The sequence below is a fragment of the Phacochoerus africanus genome, chromosome 10 (assembly GCF_016906955.1).
Source record: "Phacochoerus africanus isolate WHEZ1 chromosome 10, ROS_Pafr_v1, whole genome shotgun sequence".
Taxonomy (NCBI): Eukaryota; Metazoa; Chordata; class Mammalia; order Artiodactyla; family Suidae; genus Phacochoerus; species Phacochoerus africanus.
The window spans coordinates 121,973,354-121,998,425 of NC_062553.1; the positions used below are offsets into that span (position 1 = coordinate 121,973,354).

At 39.0% G+C, this 25,072-nt stretch overlaps 1 protein-coding gene across 3 annotated transcripts in view; it reads right to left on the reverse strand.

Annotated features, from left to right (window-relative positions):
- RAP1GDS1 (Rap1 GTPase-GDP dissociation stimulator 1) overlaps positions 1–21,091 on the reverse strand; it is a 141,486-nt gene extending 120,395 nt beyond the window's left edge. For 2 of the 3 annotated variants that reach the window (XM_047798201.1, XM_047798199.1), the window contains exon 1: positions 20,888–21,090. In XM_047798201.1, the coding sequence (XP_047654157.1) occupies positions 20,888–20,891 (4 nt within the window). In that variant the 5' untranslated portion in view covers positions 20,892–21,090. Of the gene's footprint in view, positions 1–20,887 lie in introns of all 3 variants that reach the window. The other variant, XM_047798200.1, reaches the window with a different exon arrangement.
- Between the last annotated feature and the right edge of the window lie 3,981 nt (positions 21,092–25,072).

Sequence of the window (25,072 nt, forward strand, 5' to 3'; positions counted from 1 at the left end):
GGATATACTCATATAAACACACATACACACCTAACAAAACAGGGGCTTATTTCTTGGCAAGTGAAGAAAGATTAAGTAGAAAAGTTCATGACTCTCTGAATCACTACTGCTGCCACCATAGATTCCTGGGGTCAAAATATCAACTAGTGGGAAAAAAACCCTGAGAACTTGGAAAAAGATTTAAAATTGAATCATTTACTATTACCTCCATAATTATTTAGTCACTAATAATTAAACTGAATATAAAGCTAATGCAAATGGGCCATTTGTTTCCATGATTAAGTTCCACAGAAATGATCTCACAGGAACCTACCTAAATATTAAATGTTCCATGAACGCATATGCACTTAACTCGAAAAAGAGATACCTGAACAAAAATTTAACAGTTCAAAGTGCATGTGTTGCATATTTATTTTCAATAGCAATTGAGGCAATACTTGGAGAATTAGAAACATCTGTAATACTTAAAGAGAAACAATTGAAGACATGGATACTGTTCTACTTAATGAAAGCACTCCAAATAAATTTCATAGATATTACACTTCTAATTTCTACCTTAATTCCTTAATTACTTGAATATGTAGCCATACTTCTCTATACACATGGATTCTCTCCCAGTGTGTTTTTCCAGGTTGCAATGACCCTGTAATGATTCTGCCCGTTTGCCAGTTATCCACACATCTATCTACTGGATATGCCTCTTTCACTTCACAAGACGGTTATAATTGTACACCTCACATTACTTCCTCCCTCACTTGAGGCAAGATTATTAACTTAAGATATTTTCGTAAAAATATTAAGGCTTAGGAGTTCCTGTCATGGCGCAGTGGTTAACGAATCCGACTTGGAACCATGAGGTTGTGGGTTCGATCCCTGGCCTTGTTCAGTGGGTTGAGGATCCGGTGTTGCCGTGAGCTGTGGTGTAGGTCTCAGACGTGGCTCAGATCCCACGTTGCTGTGGCTCTGGCATAGGTCGGTGGCTACAGCTCCAATTCGATCCCTAGCCTGGGAACCTCCATATGCCATAGGAGTGGCCCAAGAAATGGCAAAAAGACAAAAAAATAAAAAATAAAAAAAAATAAAGGCTTAGATGAATTTAATCAATCTCTTCTATATGTCAGCAGTTTGAACTATATGCTAAGTAGATGAATTTGAAAATTTAACTTCATAATCAGGTTCACTAATCTATTTAAGACATCATTTTTGTACACTATTATACAGCTCTATTTCTTATTTTTCATTTTGCTGATTTTAGAGTTCTGGGTTCATAAAACTTTTACTTTATTTCTACTATTTCTACTATTAGATCAGAAATTCTTATAGGGCAGGATATTCTTCTAGGATACCCATGCTGGTCTCCTATAGCACAAACTTAATAAATCCTGAAAACCTACCTTACTAAGTTACTGCACTTACATCTTTTATTACAAATTAAGGAGTAAACTGCTGTGATTAAGAAATATTTTTATTACAATGTTATACTAAAAACAATGACTTTTAATATGCTTTCTTCTTTTTCTAATTATTTCAGAAATTGGATGAAGTATTTGAGCAATCATGTTTTATTCATTCTTAATTGGAATTAAAGTCTATTTTAGTTTGAACCAGAAACACTGCAGTCTTACTTGTCAAGTTTGATTAGAGAATCAAGAGTTTGATAGATGATCTTCACAACTACAATATTAAACTATAATGCATAAGAGCAAGAGAGGGTTTGTAAAATTTAATTTCACACAATGCCAAAAGACCTTTTCCCTTAGAGTTCAAGAATTATTTCATTGTTTTCTAGCTGTCAAATATGGCTTTCGCATATAATATGATAATAAGTTAATTCATCGGCTTTTCAAAATTAGAGAATGATTTACATTGAGATCCAGGTTTAATTAATTCTTTGCACCAGAACTGACCAAGAAAAATATCAAGAGGACTTCTCCTCCTCAACAATCCTCTAATAGAAAGATTTAAATACTACCATACCAAATCGTGGTCAACCCCCAGCATACTGTAAGCTAACTTAGAAAACCAAAGTAGAGAAGTCTACAAAGCATGATGGCATTTGTCCAAGAATTTTAAAGATACCCAAGAATTATATTACAACAGTGTTGGTGAAAATGTGTAATCTGTCATTACGAACACCTGCTGTGTAGAAGAAATTGTCCGAACGAGGTCTATACACAAGAGTTCCAGAAGATGCTGGAATGTGGAAACCACATACTTCAAATTTCACTTCAGCACAGGTAAGCTAATTGAAACCGTAAAAAAAAAAGAGAAACTCTCTAAACAAAAAAGTAACCACCTGAAACTTACTTGCCCTATTTGTTCTAGCTCCTTATACCTGGTATGTGCCTGCAAACCAACTGAGTCCTAACAATATCGGGATACTGTTATCAGGATTCAATGGAACAATGTTTTATCAATTTATTATCCTGCAGTTCCCAGTTTCTCAGGCCCCACTTATCTTCAAGCCCTCATACTCTATTTAGTCCCTTAGAATAGTACACTGACCTGGTACTTAATGTCTTAGCTGTGACCTTTTACTACTTCAGAACACTGCCCAAGTGTCTGCCTACAAGGCTTTAGCTCCTGGCACTTAGATAGTATCCTTACTTAAAGCTATAATATACCATGAATTAAAAAGGAATAAAATACAAGCAATAGAATACATTAAGTCAGTTATTAACTTATTTGTTCTCAGCTCCAAATTCACCCTAATTGCCTGATCGGTAAAAATGAATCTGAGCCCTTTACATAATTTTCCTTTACCAGATACAAGCTTTGTCTGTTAAGGACAATGGATGGCAATGAAAAGGAAGGCACTTTCCTTCCTCCTCGGCTTGCATAATTTTCTCCAGGATCAAATGTCTGCAAGTCATAGCCTTCAGTCAACATTTTCTCCAGCTCTCAACTCAGGAAGCAGCGCTGTGTGCAACAACCCCACACAATTCCAGTCTGCATCCCAGCCCAGGTTCCTGCTTCCCACACCACCTCCTCAGCCCTGGAAGTGTGCATGCCAGAAGCCCTGTGGGGCTGGCCACCGAGAGCCACTCTAGCTCAAACTAAATAGAGGTGTATGCTGGGTTTCTGCAGAAGAGGGCCTCTCAAGCTCCAGGTTCTAGCAGTACCTTCTGCGGTGCTTTGACTTCCTCTCCACACCCAACTGTCTATGCCTCAGCTTGCTCCTTCAGCTCTGGTTCTCCAAAGACTTGCTCCTTCAGCTCTGGTGACTGTGGACCAGACCCAGCCTGGGCAACCCAGTGAACTTCTATGACCTGAAACTACATCTTTTAATGAGAAATGACCCTCCCAAGAAAGTCCATCTTTCCTTGGATACACTCCCACACCAAACACTTTACAGTTTGCTGTCTATACTGCAAATATTGCTTACTAATTTTCACATTAAATTTCCCTGGACTTAACGTTGCGTGTGTTGAAAGACAATTCTCCCTGGATTTCTTGGTGTTCCTGCACTGCTGGGGCCTTCTGTGCAAAGGAAATGGATAGATGAACTATAATAAAGATAAGTCTTCCTTAGAAAACAAACTTATGGTTACCAAAGGGGAAGGGGGAGGGAGGGATAAATACAGAGTTTAGGATTAACATATACACACTACTATATACAAAACAGATGATCAAAAAAGACCTAGTATACAGTATAGGGAACTCTACTCAGTATTGTGTAATAACTCATACAGAAAAATAAAGAATGGATATATGTCTATGTTACATGTCTTGATAAAGAATGGATATATGTATAAATAACTGAATACTTCACGGTATACCTGAAACTGATGAAACGCTGTAAATCAACTACACTCCAATATAAAATAAAAACTAAATTAAAAAAAGGTAAGTCTTCTATCCTGGAGACATTCTAGGATTGTAAAAAATTCCCCTCTTTTTCCAGAGATTTGCTTTTAGCGTACTTTTAAGACGACAAACCTAGAGATATAATCTCCCTCCCTAGGGAGGATTTGTTTAATTCAAAAGCAAAGATAAGGGGTATGGTGCAAGCTTCCTTGGATGGCAATGTGCCAGCAACCTAGCTATCAGTGTCATAATTTTAGAATTTCTCTTCTAAATTCCTCTCTGCTAATATGCAAGGTAACCAGTACTAAAATGTTCTATGACTAATAAACTCTGTTCTATGACCTATAGACCGCATGTTTCCTATCAGAATATTTATACATACATGTAAGTTTAACATTATGTGGTTTGTCTTCTGATTTGACCTAGACTGACACAGATATATAAATAGCTTGGAAAAATGCGGGGTTATATGAGAAAAGACTAAGAATATTAGCTCTCTCAGTGAATAGTATCATAATCTATCAGATGAATAAAGGTTAAGAAGATAATATCAAACTTCTGTTCATCCGACAATATGAAGTAACTACCAAGCTGCAAACACTGCATTAAATGCTAAACATACAAAGATGAAAACATCACCATTCAAAAAGTATAGAAAACATTTTTTTTCTAGTTTTAATTTTATTTTGTTGGGAATTACCTTCACATGCCCCAATTCAGTCCCAGACTCAATCAATGTTAACATTTTCTTGTGTATTCTAGAAGCTGTGTGTATATGTGCAATTATTTATATTTAAATGCATACACACACATACACACTTTAAAGCATAATCAATCCCTAATGCTACTACAGTACTAATTAACCTTTCTCATGGTAATGACCTTAATAAAGTACCCATTATTATTAGAATCACTACACTATTATTTTAGAAAATCATAATAACTGCTACATATCTGAAATCCCTTGGTAACTATATGATTAAGTACTACTTCATTCAGTGGTAATAAACTCAGAAAACCCACTGTCTTCCAAAAGTGATAAGAAAGATGCAGATTTGAAATAATTTTGCCAAATATACTAATATGAACTTATTATTATAAGATTAACATTAAAAATTCAATTTTCATTTGGAGAGATGAGTACAGATATTTTTGTTCCTATGAGGTTTTATCAGGCTCTTAGGTTTTGAAAAAAAATACATAATTTTAGTAGTAATTCCTTATTAAGAGTATTGATTGACATTTATTAAGCAAATAAGCAAAGTTTACGAAAAAACTAGAGTAAAACTTTTTTTAAACATGCGTATTTCTTTTCTGGTAGCCAAGACAGTCAACAAATATTTCTTCAAGGGAATTAATGTCACAAAAAACAATTAAATAAACTGTAAGGAAATGCTACTTAACAGAAAAAAAATTCTGCTAAGTTTTCTTCATTTAGAATTACAAACTCAGTAAATATTTATTCAGCAGGTAGTTCCCCCTTAGATGAGTTTTGACAAGCATCTATTTCTTACTGAGACAATGTATCTTTCTAGTTTTATAACTGTTCCAATCATTACTGTTGCATAACAAACTACCCCAAATTTACTGGCATAAAATAAAAGCCAACTTATTGTGCTTACAGATTCCATGAACCAGGAATTTCCAAAGGGCACACTGAGGTTGGCTTGTGTCTGCTCCACAAGGTCTGGGGCCGCCATCCTGTATCAAAGGCTAGGAGTGTCTCTGAGAATGACTCCACAGCTGGGGCTGGTATCATTTGATGGTTCATTCATTCACACATGTCTAGTGATCAGCCTGGAAGGACCTGAATGTTAGGATTGCTGACCTGAGACCTGACACCTGAGGCTTCTCCATGTGGCTTGGCTTCTTTACAGCACGGCATCTGCATATCTCTGACTTCTCAGGGCTCCAGGCAGACCAGAGTTTCAACGAGTAAGGTAAAAACAACATTGCCTTTTACTACTGAGCCTGGGAAGTCACAGTATCACCTCTGCAGCCTTGTGTTGGTTATAAATCAGTCACAAGTTGTGCTCAGATTCAACAGGAAGAGAACCCTTCACCTCTCAACGGCAAATGGCCAATTTTAGAATATGTGGGGCCAAGAGATATTGTTGTGGTCAGCTTTGGAAAATATAATCTGCTACAGTAAGTTAATATTCACTATGTAATTCAGTTAAAATAATAAAAATAACATTACAACCTTTGAGTGGTTTTAATTTTGCATACAAGATAACGTTTCTGCAAAATGACTGTATTTTCAGCTTTGGAAATAGAAATTAAAATTTACGATTACCATTTTATATAATTTTACAACTACTTTGTGAAACAGGTGTTATTATCTGTATTTTAACAGAAGAGAAAGTGACCAAGCAATCTGCATAGTACTGCGTTAAATAAACCTCATGAGATCTCATGCCTATCAGTGCTATGCAAAACAAGGACTACCCGTATCCTGCTTTATATAGATGTAAACACTTCAAAAATGAATTTATACCTCATTCAACTGCCTATGTATCTTAATATGCAACCAAAAAAAAAAAAAAAAAAGATCACAATGAAATGTACCAGGAAGCAGTCTCTGTCATAGTATCTCAAGGGTAGTACAATGCTATGTAGTGCAAGTGTTTAACTGAATAAGTAAATAAATTCTAAGAAAAGTTCTTCCAGGTCATTACAAGTAAGGAGTACTTGTATGTTCCAGAGAAGCTGCACTGGGTGCTGAAGAAGTAAATATGATCTCTCCTCTCATATTTAAATTATTGGAGCATGTGTGTATTCTCTTTTTCTACAGTCCAAATTATGGACTTATCTTTTTCTGTTACTCACTCTTTTTATACTACTCTCTATTGACCAGTTAAGATTTCCAAAAGCAAAAAAAAAAAAAAAAATAAGTGATCACTTGTACTACTTATTTTATCACTTTCTGTAATGCCTCTTATGGTAGTCTTGTGTTTTTTATTTGGCTGACGGTGCTCTGTACAACTCATTTAAAAGCCAGAAATGTGACAGAGTGGACCGTGTTATTTTCTGAGAGCTTAACATCACCCTTCGAAAAATACGTTCTTGGAGTTCCCGTTGTGGCTCAGTGGTTAACGAATCCGACTAGGAACCATGAGGTTGCGGGTTCAATCCCTGCCCTTGCTCAGTGGGTTAAGGATCCAGTGTTGCCTTGAGCTGTGGTGTAGGTCGCAGATGCGGCTTCGGGTCCTGAGTTGCTGTGACTGTGATGTAGGCTGGTGGCTACAGTTCCAATTCGACCCCTAGCCTGGGAACCTCCATATGCCGCCGGTGCAGTCCTAGAAAAGACAAAAATACAAACAAAAAACAAAACAACAAAAAAGCCCCAAAAATAGGTTCTTGCAACTAAAAAGAATTTTAAGTTAGTCAGCTCATATAATTAATTTTCTGTCTTTGTTTTAACTGGTATTACTTTTAAGGCCACCTGTATCTTATAATTTTAAAGATAAATCAACATTTACATTGCTGTGAAGCATAAATACATCAATATAAGTTTTACTTTCTAATAATAGTTTCATCTTTCACAATGGAATTACTTGGGAAATCTTCAAAGAATAATATTTTTCACAAGAGCTAAATAGTTTTTACAACCTGACAAATTTCTTATTAAAAATAATCTTAGATGATGTGAGCTTCTCATAGTTTTGAAAACAATTTTTTGTTAAAGTACAATGATTGCTGGTTATATATTTTTCCTAACTATAAAAAACAAAACACCCATCATATATTCAGGGAACCTATTAGTTGTCTGAAATTATTGTATACAATTTTTAAAAAATTTAAAATTTAAATTGTTGTTTAAATAATTTTAAATTACATGATTTTAGGTAATTCCTCTTTTTTTGCTTTATTTTTTAATTTTTTTAATTTTTAATTTTTTTTTTTGCTTTTCAGTACCTCACTCATGGCATATGGAAGTTCCAGGCTAGGGGTCAAATGAGGGCTGCCGGCCTAAGCCACAGCCAAAGCAACACCAGACCCGAGCTGCTTCTGTGACCTACACCACAGCTCATGGCAATGCAGGATCCTTAACCCACTGAGTGAGGTTCTATAAAATTATTTTAATTTGTATATTTCTTATATGTTATAAAATATAGTATATAAAAATAACATTTACTGGAAACAATCTAGCAATCTTATTGCACTTTGATGACTTTTTAAAAGTGTATTTAATGCTCACGAGCCAAAAAAGAAGGGAAAAATACAACAGACCTTGGTTTGCAGGATAGTAAGTCTTTACTGGACTTGAAGGTTTCCATATGATAATTTGTATTTGTTTCCCATGCAATGTCAATCCTCCTTCCATTTTTATCTGAAATCTATTATTTGATTCTTATTTGATAATGATACTATTTTAAGGGGTATTTATGAAATGGGGATTTAAAGAACTTAACTAACCTGCCAAAAGCTATACAAAACAATTAATTTATGGAAGAGCACAGATTCTATTCTCCATCTTTTTCTTATATCATTCCAGTCAACTGAAAATACACTTTAACCATCACTCATGTCCATATATATCATAGGTAGTTAACCTGTTCTTGACTAATTATATGATTTAATTTTCAAAATAATTATTATTTTATTTTTATTTTTGTCCACATCTGCAGTATAGAGAAGTTCCTGGCCATATCTCCGACCTATGCCACAGCTGCAGCAATGCTGGATCCTTAACCCACTGTGCTGGGCCCATGATCAAAACAGCAATGCCATAAAGACAAGCGGATCATTAATCCACTGTGCCACTGTGCCATTGTGGGAACCCTCAATAATTTCTTAATATTAAAATAAATGTATTAATTTTCAAAAAGTAACGTTAATTCAATTTTACCACAATTTTCAATACAATTAGCTCTATTAATTCAAAATATATAACAAATGTCATACACTGCAAATTTAAATACTTTTGAGAATGAAATAGAGTGCTGAGTGAAATTTGCAGGATTTAATACAAAGAAGTAATGAGCTGAGGACCTTATATTCTGCCTAAAAGTTAACTATCATTGATTGTCACCAATAGAAATGCAGGCTCAGGGATCCTAAATGTTTACTTTTTCAAGAAAAGGTGAAGTAGATTTTTATTAGAAATTTCCTGGTTATTTAAATGTTATCAACTAATTCCAATCTCTAAAATCTCACTTAAAAAAAATTCATCTGCACATCTGACCCATGGACTGCTGGTGTGCAAGCTCTATTACAAATATGCCCAACATCACTATAGGGTAATGCTGTTAATTCAGAAGACTAACCTGAATCTGTAGCAATTTTATAACATGAACAAACTATTTACTGAATGCCCGTAAGAAATATGAAACACTGACTAAAATTATACTACTGAATGTGTTATAGGGGTCCAAGAAGTGAGAGGTGTCCAGAGAAATAAGAGGTCAGTATGAAAGGTTACAAGCAGTCCTCATGAGCTAGACTAAAGGAGAATGAATACAAAGAGAAAACTTATTCTAGAAGTAGGAATAACATGGACAATTGTGTCTTGGCAGTATCACTGATGAAGAATATTTAGGCAACAATGAGATTATCAAAGGAAGATTCATTTCACACAGCGGTGAGAAATACAGGAGAGAAAACAGATTTCTATGGATCTTGAAAGCTAAAAGGAATTCAGATGTGATGTGATAGGTAGTCCAAGCAGTACTGGATTCTTGACTACAGAGTGCTACGATCACTGCAGTGTCTTTAGAAAGATTAACCTGGTCAGAGTATGTAGCAAAGATGGGAGATCAGAGTCTAATTTCAGAGAAGCCTACTAAGAAATGGTCTCAGTGGTTTCAGGAATGAGATGAGGGCCTGGACTCTCGCAGCAGAAACGGGTGAGAGTTTTCTACTAACCTATTTATTTGAATGAATCCTTGTTATTACCTTGTTTATGTGTGTGCACATACATATGCTTTTTTTCTTCCATTAATAAGTTGGAGCCCGACTAGTATACTAAACAGAATACTATTGTAGGATTTAGGAAATTAAGTTTGTAGATCTGGAACTGCCTCTAACTACACGTGTGAAATTGGGTGTGTCTCTTAAACTCAGTGAGTTACAGTCTCGTAATCTGGACAGAAAGAGAAAGAGCCATGATGTCACTGTTTGAAGCCTTGGGTCTTACAATTCCAAAAACCAATTCAGTATTCAGATACAAATCTAATTTATGGTTTCTTTTGAAAAGTCTGAAACTCTGGCTTCCTTGGGCCCCTACCTATACATGACAAAACTGGTTTGAGGTGAGTAAAGAATTTCTGGTTTAGTCTGGGCACACGCTCGGCAGTTTGCCACAGTCCCACATCACCTGTTATATTCCTATAGTGAGGCCCTGTGGTAGGTGCCATTCATCATGCTTTCATTGCTGTATTTATGATGGTAGAGAGTCATTTGTCTAAGCTTTGTCTTTTATCAAAAGTAAGAAATGGGAGTTCCTGTTGTGGCTCGGCAGTAACGAACCCAACTAGTACCCATGAGGACGTGGGTTCAATCCTTAGCCTTGCTCAGTGTGTTAAAGATCTGGCATTGCCCTGAGCTGTGATGCAGAATGCAGATGCAGCTTGGATCTGGGGTTGCTGTGTCTATGACATAAACTGGCAGCTGCAGCTCGGATTTGATCTCTGGCATCGGAACTTCCATATGCTGCAGACGAGAGAAAAGAAAAAAGGAAGAAATGAAAAACAAAAACATTTTTCAAGAAAAGTGAATGCATACTTTTTTACAGAATTAAAATATTCCAGAGTTCTTGTCGTGGCGCAGCAGAAACGAATCTGACTAGGAACCATGAGGTTGTGGGTTCAATCCCTGGCCTCACTCAGTGGGTTAAGGAGCCCTAGTTGACGTGATCCGTGGTGCACGTCACAGACAAGGCTCGGATCTGGCACTGCTGTGGCTCTGGTGTAGGCTGGCAGCTATAGCTCCGATTAGACCCCCTAGCCTGGGAACCTCCATATGCCATGGGTGTGGCCTTAAAAAAACGAAAGACAAAAAGAAAAAAAGAAAGAAAATATTCCTTTAGATTTAATTTGCAAAAACAAAGAGTGCATCTGTGTGAAAAGATCATCATTTAATCCTCTTTAATCACACAGTATCATTTGAGTTTGGAAACCTCGTTATACTTTTACCTCTTTTTAAGTTTTTTTTGTCTTTTTATTACCACACCTGCAGCATATGTAAGTTCCCAGGCCAGGAGTAGAATCGGAGCTGCAGCTTCTGGCCTGCACCACAGCCACAGTAATGCCAGATCTGAGCCACATCTGCAAGCCACAGCTTGCAGCAATGCCAGATCCTTAAACCAAATGAGCAAGGCCAGGGGTCGAACATGCATCCTCGTGGATACTAGTTAGGTTCCTTACCACTGAGCCACAAAGGGAACTCCTGGAAAGCCTGCTATACATGCTAGAAAGCTATTGAAAAAAATATCCAGGAAATGAAATGATTTGATTTACATTTTAGAAAGAGTATTCGAAAGGCATGCTGGAACTTAGGGGGGGAATGTTGAAATAAAGAATATCTGTTACAGAGCAATAAAGTGGTCTCAAGAGGTGAAATGACATGCTTACAGTGGAGAAAGGAGAAAACTGATTCAAGGAGGTAAAACTGTTAGAACTTTGGGAACCCAACATGGGTGTTGGAAGTAGAATGACTCGACATTAGGAATGGTTGACTGGACGCATGGTGATAGCATCTTGTGAGCTATGGAATTTACTGGAAGAAAAAGTCTTTCGGAAAGATGAGGTAGTAGAGCATGACTATGGCGGCGGGGGGGGGGGGGGGGGCACCAAACTCCAGCCTGTCACCTGTTTTTATACAGCCCAACATCTGTTCTTATACAGTCCGTAAGTAAAAAGGTTTTACATTTGCAAATGGTTGAATAAAATCAAAAAGAATACATTTCATGATGTGGATACTTTATGAAATTCAAATTTCAGTGTCCATAAATAAAGTTTTATTGGGACATAATTCATTCCTTTATTGTTTATACCTGTGTTCACTTTATGATGGCAGAGTTGAGTAGTTGAGAGAGCAACCATATGTGGTACTTCCCTCACTTTACACTGCTGCTTGATGCACTACAAACTGCAGTGACACAGTTATAACTTTCCAGTGTTTCCAGTACCATATGTATTGTCATACCACAACATTTCATTTTGACTGTTCCATGAAAACAAAGAGAAAAGTATACTTCAAATGTCAAGCTTTTATGGTTTAAAGTGCCACATGGACGATTTTGTTACTCATCATGCAGTGACACTATAGCTACGCTAGAAAAATACAACATACACCTATATTATCAGACTAAGTATTCATGATCGCCACAATCAGTAGGAAAGTAATCATTAGAGAAATTAGAAAATATAAACAAAGTACCTCATCATAGCAGAATTTCTTCACAAAAATAAAAAGTAAAAATGATGTTGCAAACAAAGTGAGTGGTTCACCTGTTAGCCAAGTAAGGAAAACTCTTTACTTACTCATGGTGAGTTAAAATGTATTTTGACTATAGCAACCAAAGAGTTGTATTTCCAGAGGGAGAAAAAACTTAAGAATAGCCTTTCAGTGAGAACAGCTATCTGAAGAGGTGAGGGCACTGGAAGGAATATCATTAGTCAACTAAAAGACAAGACAAATACTGTGAAAAGTTTTTCTTGGTTCTTGATGAGTTAACAGATACTTGTGATACTGTGTAGTGTTGTTATTTTTGAGAAGTCAATGCTAAGCATGAAGTGACAGAAGAATTAGCCTCTATGAAGGTTCCACACAGGCAAAAATATTTCTAAAGTTGAGACAACATTAATTCAGTACAACCTGAAGTGGAATCTACTAAGATGTGTTATAAGCGATGTTGGTAAAAATATGAGGAACAGAAAAAGGCTTAGTTGAATAAACTTAAAAAGTCTGTGAAAATGTAAGGTGTTTAAAGTCTCTGTTTCTTTAGTGTATTATTCATCAGCAGGTATTTTATGGGGAAAACATTTTAAACTATGATAATAGTATTGAGCTAACAGTATCAACTTCATTCATTCTCACAGATTTAACCACTGTCAATTCTTTATACTTGAATAATAGAAGCTGAATATACTAATTTGTCTTACCACACACCAGTTTAATAGCTTAGTGGTTGTATGGTTTTATTGTGATTTTTTTTTTTTTTTGAGCTCAAGGGTGAGAATGAAATTTTTGAACAAAAAGAAATGTCTTCAACCATTATCACCAAACAAGGAATGCCTTTAGAAATTACATTTTGGAGTTCCCATCGTGGCGCAGTGGTTAACGAATCTGACTAGGAACCATGAGGTTGTGGGTTCGGTCCCTGCCCTTGCTCAGTGGGTTAACGATCCGGCGTTGCCGTGAGCTGTGGTGTAGGTTGCAGACGAGGCTCGGATCCCACGTTGCTGTGCCTGTGGCGTAGGCCAGTGGCTACAGCTCCGATTTGACCCCTAGCCTGGGAACCTCCATATGTCGCGGGAGCGGCCCAAGAAATAGCAACAACAACAACAACAACAACAATAAAGACAAAAGACAAAAAAAAAAAAAAAAGAAATTACATTTTGCTGCAGATTTGGTATTTCCTTGAATTAGACTTGAAAGTCAAGGTGAAACAGTGCTTACATGTCAAATATACTATGTTAAGTCATTCTGACAATATTGTTCAAATCACAAGTAACCAACAATCTGCTTTATGCATTTCTTCTGCTGTCAGAAGTTCAAGCCACTGACTGGACCCCTAGCCTGGGAACCTCCATATGCCGCAGGTAGGGTCCTAAAAAGACCAAAAAAAAAAAAAAAAGTTCAAACCATAAGATCTCTGTGCATACACAAATTTGTAACAGATATATTATGCAGGCTCAAACTACAGTTCCAGCAGTATTTTTTTAGACCTTACAAGTGCAAAAGCAGCTCCCATATATCAAAATCTATTTAACTATGCAATTGAGTAGCTTCCACCTGTCAATTGGAAGTGGTTTATCTGCAATGTAAACACCATGCTAAATGGCAAATGAACCTAAAAGAATCCTTTAAATGCCTTCCATACAATTAATATGTTCATTAAAATCATAGGCTCATGGATTGACAGCAGCACTTGGTAGTACCTATCTGTGTGAAAATGTGTTTCAAAGACAAAACCAATTAAATGACTTTACAGATCTGCATTAGCAAATGAACATCTGCAATCAATTCTGATGATGGGGTAACTGAATCCCAATTAAGTGAAACTGCTGTCTCAAAAAAAGAATTACAATCACTTCATTAGTAGACCTATACTACAATAAATCATGTTCAGTTAACTGCTTTATTTTGAATTTAGTCAATAAAAGTTTTGTGGATATTTGTTTTTTCTCAACATATATATTTTTGCTCTTATTTATGTAATGTTATTGATTTTTCCTCTCAGCCTGCAAAGCTTAAAATACTTACCATCTGGCCCTTTATGTAAAAAGTTTGCAGAGACCTCTGCTCTATGGTGATACTATTCAAAGCGCAGCTGCATCTGGGAATGTCTTGACAAGGCAAATTCTTGGCCCACCCCACACCTACTGAATCAGAATTTCTCCAAGTGGGCCCAGTAAGTTTTGTTTTTGTTTTTTCCGTTTTTTTTTTTTTTTTTTTAACAAGCTCTATAGATGATTCTTATGCAAGCAAAAGTGTGAGAATCAATGCTGTTAAACAGGATTTCACAGACTTACTTTGGTCTCCCTGACTAAATTAATTCTTTGAGTGGGTAAAATGAGAATAGTGTTACCCACCTCACAGAATTGCTGAAAATATTAAAACTAAATTTTAAAAATATGAAAAATGTAGTTTAACATAACTGACATTAATGATTCTTAATAAGAGGTAATAAATGGTAATTATTAATTCAAAGGCATACTGGGGCTCTCAGCCCATGAGATATGATAATTAAATTTTTAGGAATTCTATGAGGCAATTATTAAAACAGCCATTATTGAAAATAAACTTTTATAAGCTTAAAATTAAATAAGTTATATAAAGCAAAGTTATACTCAAAACTCATCACGACTTAATCACTTTACTACATTTTATTACCACCTGTGCTCATGAGGTTATGTCTATATGGGGGCTATAGTATATAATGTGTGCTGTCTCTCGTTTCTTTTTTGGCATCTCATTTCTTAAGTATGTGTTTATAGGAAATCAAACACCACAAATCAGAGCTTTTTTGGAGAAGGGCTTCCGGCTAAACATTAATTAGCACACTTCTGGTTATTATTAAAAATTATACAATGAATTTTGTTTTGAAATCAATGAATCTGAATTAACCATGCATGCAGGGATATCTAACAATCTACTAGATAAGTAGAGCCCAGATATATATTTTTAGGCATCAATAGCATATAGACAGTAGTTAAGGCCATAATCATGGACAAAATTGAATAAAACAGCCTTGAGAGAAGGGGGTGATATAGAACCCCAAAAGGAAAAAAATTCATTTTGTGAACGGAGTCAGAAGGACCTTGGAATTTATAAGTACAGCCAGTTATGGCTAGCTCAGTTTAACTACTTCCATTTATCACCATCAACAATTCTCGGTTTAACTCCTAGAATGTTTCTAGCAACAAAAGTTGTATAAATAGATGCACTGAGAGAATGACATTACTCTGCAATTTGAATCTAGTATCCATACCTTAGCCAGCATGGTAATGGTATTTTAGGCCATCTATTCAGATAGAGCTAACAAGTTGGTTCATATTCTAAAGTTTCTACCTCAAGTAAACATTACCCTTGGAACAATAAAGGAAAACAAGTTATATAGGGATGATTATACTTAAGACATTAATGATAGTATGTTTCCAAGTTTAGTTTCAAAGAATCACAGAATTTTAAAACTAAAATAGACTTTATAATCTATTCCAATATGTTAATTTTAATTGTTCTCCGTAAGAAACAGCTATTTAACAAGCCAAACATCTAGGCAAACATTTTCAATTAAATTTTTTCCTTATCAGTTATCTGAACATTTGATTATTTAAAATGTACATGGAGTTCCCAAAGGAGTAGATCTTCCTTCTCCATTTCTCCTGATGGTCATGAGAGGATATTAAAAATTTACATAATTCTTTATGGCTGTTGCTGATGCCACTGATAACTCCAGCATCACCAAGTTCAAACTCAAGTGATCTAGAAACTTTGGAGAGAGCAACCACACTATTTCCGGCACCTAGAAGCTCCAACATTCCACAGTGCAAGTTAAAACTCTACGGTTCTTAAAGTGAATTAAGGGTATTACGACTTTCCAAATAGTAGTACTAGAGACTTCAGAATATGACTCCACGAAGGAGAGTAAACCTAGCCCTCTCCCACATGGGAAAAAAAGTCACGTACAAAATAGATATGAGGCCAGCATAAGAAAAACTATCAAACTTGTCAATACATCATCTATGCTTTTTTAAAATAATAAATTTTGGGGATTATTGGCTTACAAAGATATTTTACTGCTCTATCTAAACTTAAAAAGAATGACAGAAAAGGACCATTTTTTACTACTTATCTATGAAACCATTCCTGGACTCACAAATACAAGCCGGGGAAGTTCCTGTGTGGCGCAGCGAGTTAGGGGCCTGGCATTGCCGCAGCTGTGGCACAGGCCCCAACAGTGGTGCGGCTCGATCTCTGGCCCAAGATCTTCCCCATGCCTTGGCTGCAGCAAACAAACAAACAAACAAAACAGAAAGAAAGGAAGGAGGGAGGAAGATACACCCCTCCCAAAAAAAGACTTATTCATAAGGCTAATACGTATTTATAGAGAAAAACAAAACTCTATGAATTTAGAGTATAATTAGAAACATACATATAAACTAGAAAAATTTGAAATGCACAAAGAGTTATAGTAAACAAAAAGTGGTAAAACTTTTTCTGAAAAAGTGGTTTTTCAGTATAGCATCCTTTAGGCAAAACGTCCTATAAAATTATAAAACCACTTCTAAACTCACTCAGCATGACAGATATTACAAACATAAAAAGTGTACTAAGTCACAAAGACAGAAAAAATGGAACAGCAAAGAAATGTGAAGCACTATAGCGAGATTACAAATTATTCTCAGGCAAAAAAATAATATCAAGTGTCAGTGCATGTAAAGTGCAACATTTAAAAAATATTTGAAGCAAACTATGCTTACTTACAGATCTTTAAACAGGGCAAGACATTCCACACATAGTAAGCTGTTTCCACTTACTCATTATCCACTTAGCCTTGACAGCTGACCTCCACATCTATCCTACCTCATAAAGCTGCTTTTTAGAAAATACACTAAGTAATATCCTTAATGAACCACATCAATTTGGAGCCTTCTCTCAGTCCTAATTACTTTGTTCTGAGAAACAATCCTGCAACAGACAGTATTGACCATTCACTCTGGAAACCAAATACATGCCAATTCCAGTCTTTCTCGCTTACCTACTATCTTTTTCAGTGTCAAATCATTTTTTTTTTTCCCCTTTTCCCAAACAATGGGGCATTCCTCAAGATTCTTACCTTGGTCAAATTTTCTTCTTTTCCTTTGTTGATTCTCATTTTCCTACTTAACTTCAAATATCATCTCAGGATATGGGGAGATAAACGTCCAGATGTCTAGCTCAAACCTTCTCTTGAGAGTTAAAAGAACTGTTAAATATTTTTAACCTGGTTTGGTCAGTCAAAATGTTTTAGGGCACAGCTCCTGTGTGCTAGACACTAGTGTTACAAATGTATTCAAAATGTAATTTGTGGCACAACATTGTAAATCAACTATAAAAAATTAAATTAAAAAACAATATGAATATATAACCTAATGTCATCAAGAAGCAGAGAATCTAAAAGGAGAACAGTCCAACTCCCCAGGTCCAAAACTGACTCTTCATCTTTCCTCTTCCAATGGATTAAATACATATTTAACAGATCCTACATTCTCATTATTGCCCAGGCAGTAGTGTATGACTCCTTTCCTGATTCCATATGTAAATCTTGTTCTTTATTTACAATATTCTATTCTCACTGCCATAGCCAGGTTTAGGCCGGTGTACATTTTTACCCAAACTGCAACTGCCTTCTGAAGTATTCTCTAGTTTTTCATTCAATCCATCCTGCACTCAATTGACAAATTGATTTTCCTAAACCACAGATGTGCTCCATCACTTAACTACATAAAAATGTTTACTAGTCCCTCAATTGGCAAGTCAAGCCCCCAAACTTCTTCAGCGTGGCATTCAAAGTCCTCCATTATCTGTTCTTTATCTATAAACACTTTTTCATCTCTGTCATCCACTCTTTCCCTACCTTTTGATCCAGCCAAACATGGTTATTTAATCATACCCTGAAAAAACATGAAAATTCCTCTCTCTATATTTTCATGTCATTTCTCTCCCTCCACCGTCATCCTGATGAACAGTCTCCGTTCATTTCTACCTTTCAGAAGCTTAACCAACCTTTGCTCAGATAACATTATTTTTCTAAAAACTTCTCTCCATCCTCTGAATCTATATGATACGTAAAGGTCTTCCGTGCTACTCATACTTTATTTCTATTAATGTTATCTGTGTATGTATCATTCCTGTTAAGATTGTAAGCAACCTGAAAAACGAATGTCTTCTTGATCTTTCTCCTCCACGGTAGGTATTCAAGAAATATTAAGTACACACTGAATTTCAAGTATATATATAAAAATGTATACATAAAAATAATAGACACGGTCCATAAGGTTACATTGGAAGTTTCCTTCACTTTCTTCTGGAGAAAAATCACTGCCATAACAATATCTTCTTTAAAAATCACCATATTTACTTATGAAAATGACATTAGTGATTTTTTTGACCCCTATCGCTTATCAGTATACCCTTATGTATATATGAATTGCTGTAATAACTTCCTTGGCTTAGAATATAATATCGTCTTTCAATGTTTCAATTTTACATTATTGTATATGTCTACTGATGGTAAACAAAACCACCTTACCATTGAAAAGAGCAGTGTAGGAAGAAATAGCTTGCCTAGTGGCTGCTCCAAAACCCACACAACTGAGACGACACAACTTTTTTTTTTGAGAGAAGAGCAGTCACAGTATAATTCTACTTCTCTGTACCCAGTTCCTCCACACCTCCACCACCTGCACAAAATCTACCAACCCAAATGTCTGTTCAGGGCCCAGACTTTCAGGTTCCCAAGTTGAAAGTAATAGATAGGTTTCCAGTTCAATAATTAATTTACCAAAGATTTATTGAATACCTACTATGTATAAAGCACTGTGGAGGACCCTGAAATTAAAAAGACATAATTTTCACCTTCTAGAATGCATGATTAAATGCACAATACAAACACATAAACAACTCTGTTATAAAGCAGATTATGTAAGGTCTAAAAAGCTTCCAACAAGGTACAAACAGAATGGTATGAGGAGAGAGGGTGATTTAATCCGAGTATCTGAGAAGCTTCAAATGAGAGATGGATTTCTATTTGGACTCTCTCTGAAATCAAGCAAAGATTTTCAGGTTAATTATTTTACTTGTGGCCTGTAATTAAGTAGAAAACCTTTGTAATGTTCAAAGGAAAGACACAAGGTATCCAATAATCTGAACTGATATTTATTTAAAATTCTACTCCCAAAGAAATTTATATAAATAATAAATGGGCCACCAAACTTTTACAGAAATATGTTCAGCATACCTACAGCACATTAAAAAGGAAAAGCTGAACAACAGAAAACAAAATTCAGTGTCCTAGATTTATACCTCCTCTTGCAAAAATGACCTCTTCCGCCAAAGGTCTGAATCAGAGCTTGGAGCATTTGCTTTTCGAGTGAGCGCCAGAGACACCATTTCTAGATTTAGATAATTCCTTGAAGATTTTGAGTTGCCATGACCTAACTCTGGACGTGTTGGGCACCGGACTGACAGATAAAAGGTCCACACTCATCTCAAGCTTAAAATAACTTGCAAGGAAGGGGTGGGGAAAGTCTGAGTTGACAGGTGCCAAAGGAGCAAATTTTAAAAAGAGGAAAGAAACTATGACAGACAGGAATGGAAGCAAACTGGGGAACATGCAGAAGCATGGCATTCCAAACCGCTACAATTTTTAAAAATGTTTCGTCTTTTAATCATATTACCGTAGCCACCAGACGTTTTTGCAATTACTGAACTTAACAATGAAGCAACATATTATGAAAAAGTAGGATTAATTATATGTAGCTTTGTAAAACATTTTCCCCTTTAAATATCTCATCCCAAACTCTTAAGATTAATCATAAACACGAGGGAACTAAAATCGCATTATATAGATTCCGACAAGGGAAGCTGGGAAAGCATTACTAGTATGTAAGTTCGGTACCATGTTACAGACAGGCAGGGTGCAGTTTCGTGCTACAGGAGACAGGCGAAGGAAGCAAGAAAATGCGTTGAACACCGGAATAGTGCACACTGTAGTCACCCAACACGAATTCAACAGCTAGCGGCTCTATCCATCCTGCCTCACGTTCCTCGTGGCCTCTGACAAGTCATCCTTTCAACCTATGAGACTGTCCGCTCTCCCCCACCGAAAATAATTTCCGTGCAGGTTGTAAAATCACCCCCACAAACTACTTGCTCCCACTTCCCCGCCTCGGGATGAGCAGTCCCCAAGATGGGGAAAGGTCGCCCAGACAGGGAAGTTACGTGAAGTGGTCTTTCTAGCGGTCGGACCCGAGTCTCCAGCCCAGGAGCCGCGAGGGGAAGGAAGCCGGCGGCCTCCGAAGAAACCGGGATGGGGCAGCGGATGCGAGCCCGCGGGGAAGGCTCCGTGGTGCCCGGGCACCGGCTCGGGCAGGAAGAATGGAGGAGGGGAGGCGAGGCAGCGAGGTGCCCGAGAGCCGGGCGGCGGTCCGGCCCCGCGGCCCAACCCCACCCCGCACTCTGGACCCTCCCAGCCCTGGGACCCGGCGTGCGTTCCGCGTGCGCCGACTCTCCCCGGAGAAACAGCCACTGCCTCACCCCGGTGGACTGGAGAAATCCGGCAACTTTGCGCGAGAAATGCTTCCCACCCTGCACCACGCCGAGAAAGAGAAATATGTCAGGCGATGACGGGGGAGGAAGGATGACTTACCCATGTTCCTCCCAGAGGTTGAGGAGCCGGCAGATCGAGGCGAAGGTCTCCGGTGCGGGCGGCGCGGCGCTGTGTCCTCCCTCTACCTCTGTCTCTCCCGCAACCAGGGAGGGACCCGCGGGGGGCGGCCGCCGGGGAGGAGCAGCTGCTGCTGCCGCTGCTGCTGCCGCTGCTGCTGCTGCTGCAGGCAGCGCGGCCGCGGCGGGGACGAGCGGCGGGGGGCGGGGCGGGGTAGGGCGGGGCGGGCGCAGCCTGCGGCGGGCGCAGCTCGGAGCAGGCAGGCGGCAGAGGCGCCGAGCCGGCCGGAGGAGCGCCCGCCCCGACGCGCGCTCCGGGAGCGCCCCGCCCTCCCCGCCGAGCATGCTCAGTGCCTCCGTTTTTTTTTCCCCCCGGGGCAAGTCAATCTGAGCGTGCGGGTGGGCGTGTGTTTGCGGGCCGGCTGCAGCCGCCGCGGAGGAGCTTGATGGCTGCCGCCTGAGGGGCGGAGGGTAGGCCCTGGGCAGGCTGGGTACCGGGACTCTGTGCCCGAACTATTACCATCCAGGTCGCTACCCCGACTTGGCCAACCCACACCCGGAAAACGGGCCAGTCTTCATTACCCGACAGCCCGGGTGCACAGGCGGGAATTTCCCGAAGGAGGAGACCCTGGGCCGCCTCAGACCCGGGAGGGTGGTCGGGAAGCAAAGCAGTCGTCCTGAAACGGGGCCGCATGGACATGCTGGCGATGAGGCCAGCGCCTGGAGACAGATACCTGAGGACGCTTGTTTTCAGAGCAGCTGTGTGGGCCCGCTGGGCACAGAGAAGGGAGGTGGCCGCGGGAAGGGCGCTTAATATCAGCGGGCACATCAGTGGGACAGTTAAGTCTGTCCTGGCTGTGGCCAGTTTAAAAGAGGTTCCCGGCAGCGAGAGGAGTGACCGCCCCGGGATTTCTTGGGAGCGTATCGTTCTCCTTCCTAGGGGAGCGCGGCCTTCCTTTTCCCGGAGGACACCCGAAAAGCCATGTAACAAGGGTGCCCTGGCCGTCGGGCGCCACCCTCCTCGGATGTGCCCATCTTTGCCCCGCTCCCTTTAAACGCGGCGGGAACAGGTTGCCAAGGCAGGAAACCAAAAGTCCGCCCAGTTGGCTGCGGCCCCATCGGGTCGAACGCCGGAGTTTCCTTGGACCACGGGGCCAGCGCCTGCTCCCCGCACCTCCCCAGCGGCGGGGACAACCTGAGCTGGGCGCTCCCTTTTGAGGGCACCCTCCCAACTGGGCATGCGCGCGAGGCAGAGGCTGGTCTTGGGTCCTCCGCCCTGCGGGAGGAGGCTGGGGGAAACCTTCCCGTTCCCTGCACTCTGGTCGCGCCCCGACTCTTGGTGGTTGGGGTGAGGAGTCAGGTCGGTCTCCCCAGGCGGCAGCAACTACGGTCTAGGCGGGGAAAGGGCGCAGGCAGTAGCACAGCCTGTAGGAGGGAGATGCTGAATAGCTAAATGGAAATTTCTCTTTTTCAACTTTTACTCTTTCAGCCCAATGTTGAGAAAAGGTGCTCCCTGCCCTTCATCAGCGGCCCTCTTACAGTCAGATCCGTTTCCATTTATATGACTGATACTACAAAGCACACAAGTCAAAATAGGCCTTGTAATTTGTTGAGCAGGGCAGATTTTCTAAAACAAAAATGAAACAAAAAGGAGGAGAGGCTTGGAAAAACAAGAAAATACAATGTAACTATAGATGTCAAAGTTATTAGACTGTTCTGATGCCCAAGACAATCAAATCAGACTCTTCACTCTTCTACTACACTTCCAAGTAGAGGCACTAAGGAAGGATTTATTCCAGGTCTTCTCCAGCTCTGGTAGGTCCTTGGCGTATGGGAGCATAATTCCAGCCTTCACGTGGCATGTCTGTTGACATTTTTCTTTTTTATGAGCACACCAGTCATTTTTGATTAGGGGCCCAACTCTTCCAGTATGACCTCATCTTTATATCTATCTGCCGTGACCCTGTTCCCAAATAAGGTCACATTCTGAGATATGTTAGGACTTCAGCATATACATTTGCAGGGAACATGATTCAGTCCATACACACCAACACACACCCCTACCCTACCATGTTCCACATTCATTTTGGACCTCTCCAGAAACCACCCTGGGGCCTTTGTATCGCTGCTCTTCATTTTTTTGTCCCTCTCCCTTTCCTTAACCTAATTAATCTTCCAGATTCTCAGGTTCACTTGCTATGCTTTTCCTGCTACTTCCTTTTGTAGTCCTATATTACAGTAATTTCCAGGAGCATCTTCTTTTGTTGGGATGCATGAATTGAAACTAGCAAAAGCGGCTGCTGAGGTTTTATAACCTCCCACCTGACACTGTAAGTGCCTTTTTGTTCTGCTTGAATCCACAAGCTGTCCCCTCAGCACCCTTACGGATTAAAACTAGAAGGCTGTCTGGGCATATTGCATACAGTGAGTCCCAATGCACTGCTGAGTAACCATGGTGAGACCTGACACTGATTGCTACACACAGAGGTGGGCAGGTATACCCTCTACCTCTTTCACACACTAGTTCCCCTCCAGTCCCCGCCTTCTCCTATTGTAGGAATACAACATTTTTCTCATAACACTCTTCCTTTATCTTTTTATTCAAAAACTATCTACGTGAGGCCTTCCCTAGTAAATATATCTAAAATTTCAACACCTCCATACTTTTTTCCTTAGCACTTATCACTAATATATTTTGCTTATTGGCTGTCACTTCCATTTAAATTAAAGCTCCTCAATGTCAGAAATTTTTGTCTGCTTTATTTGCCACTTGATCTTCAGTACCAGAACAATGCTAGCACAGCAAATGTTCAATAAAAATCTGTCGTATGAATGAATGTCTTTTCATTCTTTCAGAATTTTTGTCTTAAAAGAGAGCAAAAATACTGTTAATATTCTTTTTTTATAAACTCTAGCACCTAACCAAGTAAAATTATTCAATAAATATAATATTTATTATAAGTGATGATGATGACCACTTCTGTGTTGTCTTAAACTATGAATCTTCTAAAGGGTAGAGACTAGATTTTGTACTAATTTATTTACTCATTGAATCAGTAGAGAATTATCGAATGCCTTCTGTATTTCAGGCACTGTCATAGGCACTAGGCATAAAAAAGGAACTGTGGTCCCTGATCTCAAAAAGCTTATATATTAGAAAAATTGCTTTCATGATATATTTCCAGTCACTGGTCACATAAATAGCTAGAAAATATTATCCTGATGTCAAAAGATTTTTCCAGAATAAATCTACTAATTCTCATGCTCCAGGTTAAGCAATACTGAGGATTTGATTACAAATCCTTGTTACAAAACAAAGGAGGAAATTTTTTTTCTTTTCTTTTAGGGCTGCACCTGCTACATATGGACATTCCCAGGCTAAGGGTCAAACTGGAGCTGCATCTGAGACCTACTCCACAGTTTGGAGTCCGGCAATGCCACACACAGTCCAGCAATGCCGGATCCTTAACCCACTGGACGGAACCTGAATCCTCAGGGATACTAGCTGGGTTCTTAACCTGCTAAGCCACAACACTCTATCTAGGAATATCTGTATATTCATATAGTATCAAATTTATTTATTTATTTATTTATTTTGTCTTTTTTTTTTGCTATTTCTTTGGGCCGCTCCGGCGGCATATGGAGGTTCCCAGGCTAGGGGTCGAATCGGAGCTGTAGCTGTAGCCGCCAGCCTACGCCAGAGCCACAGCAACGCGGGATCTGAGCCGCATCTGCAACCTACATCACAGCTCACGGCAATGCCGGATCGTTAACCCACTGAGCAAGGCCAGGGACCGAACCTGCAACCTCATGGTTCCTAGTCGGATTCGTTAACCACTGCGCCACGATGGGAACTCCCAGATTTATTTTGTAACAAATTATTAGGGCAGGGGCAGGTGAAGAGAGGTGTCAAGGAAAAAATATTTTAATTTCTTAACATTTAGAGTCAGATCAGAAGTACTACTTTTTGGCAAGGTTTATAACAAAACTTCATTGATGCGTGTAAATTTAAAAAGGTTAGAAGGTAATTGAAGGAGTTCCTGCTGTGGCACAATGGGATTGGTGGTGTCTTGGAAGCTCTGGGATGCCGGTTTGATCCCTGGCCCAGAACATTGGTTTAAGGATCCAGCATTGCTGCAGCTACTGCTTAGTTCGCCACTGTGGCTTG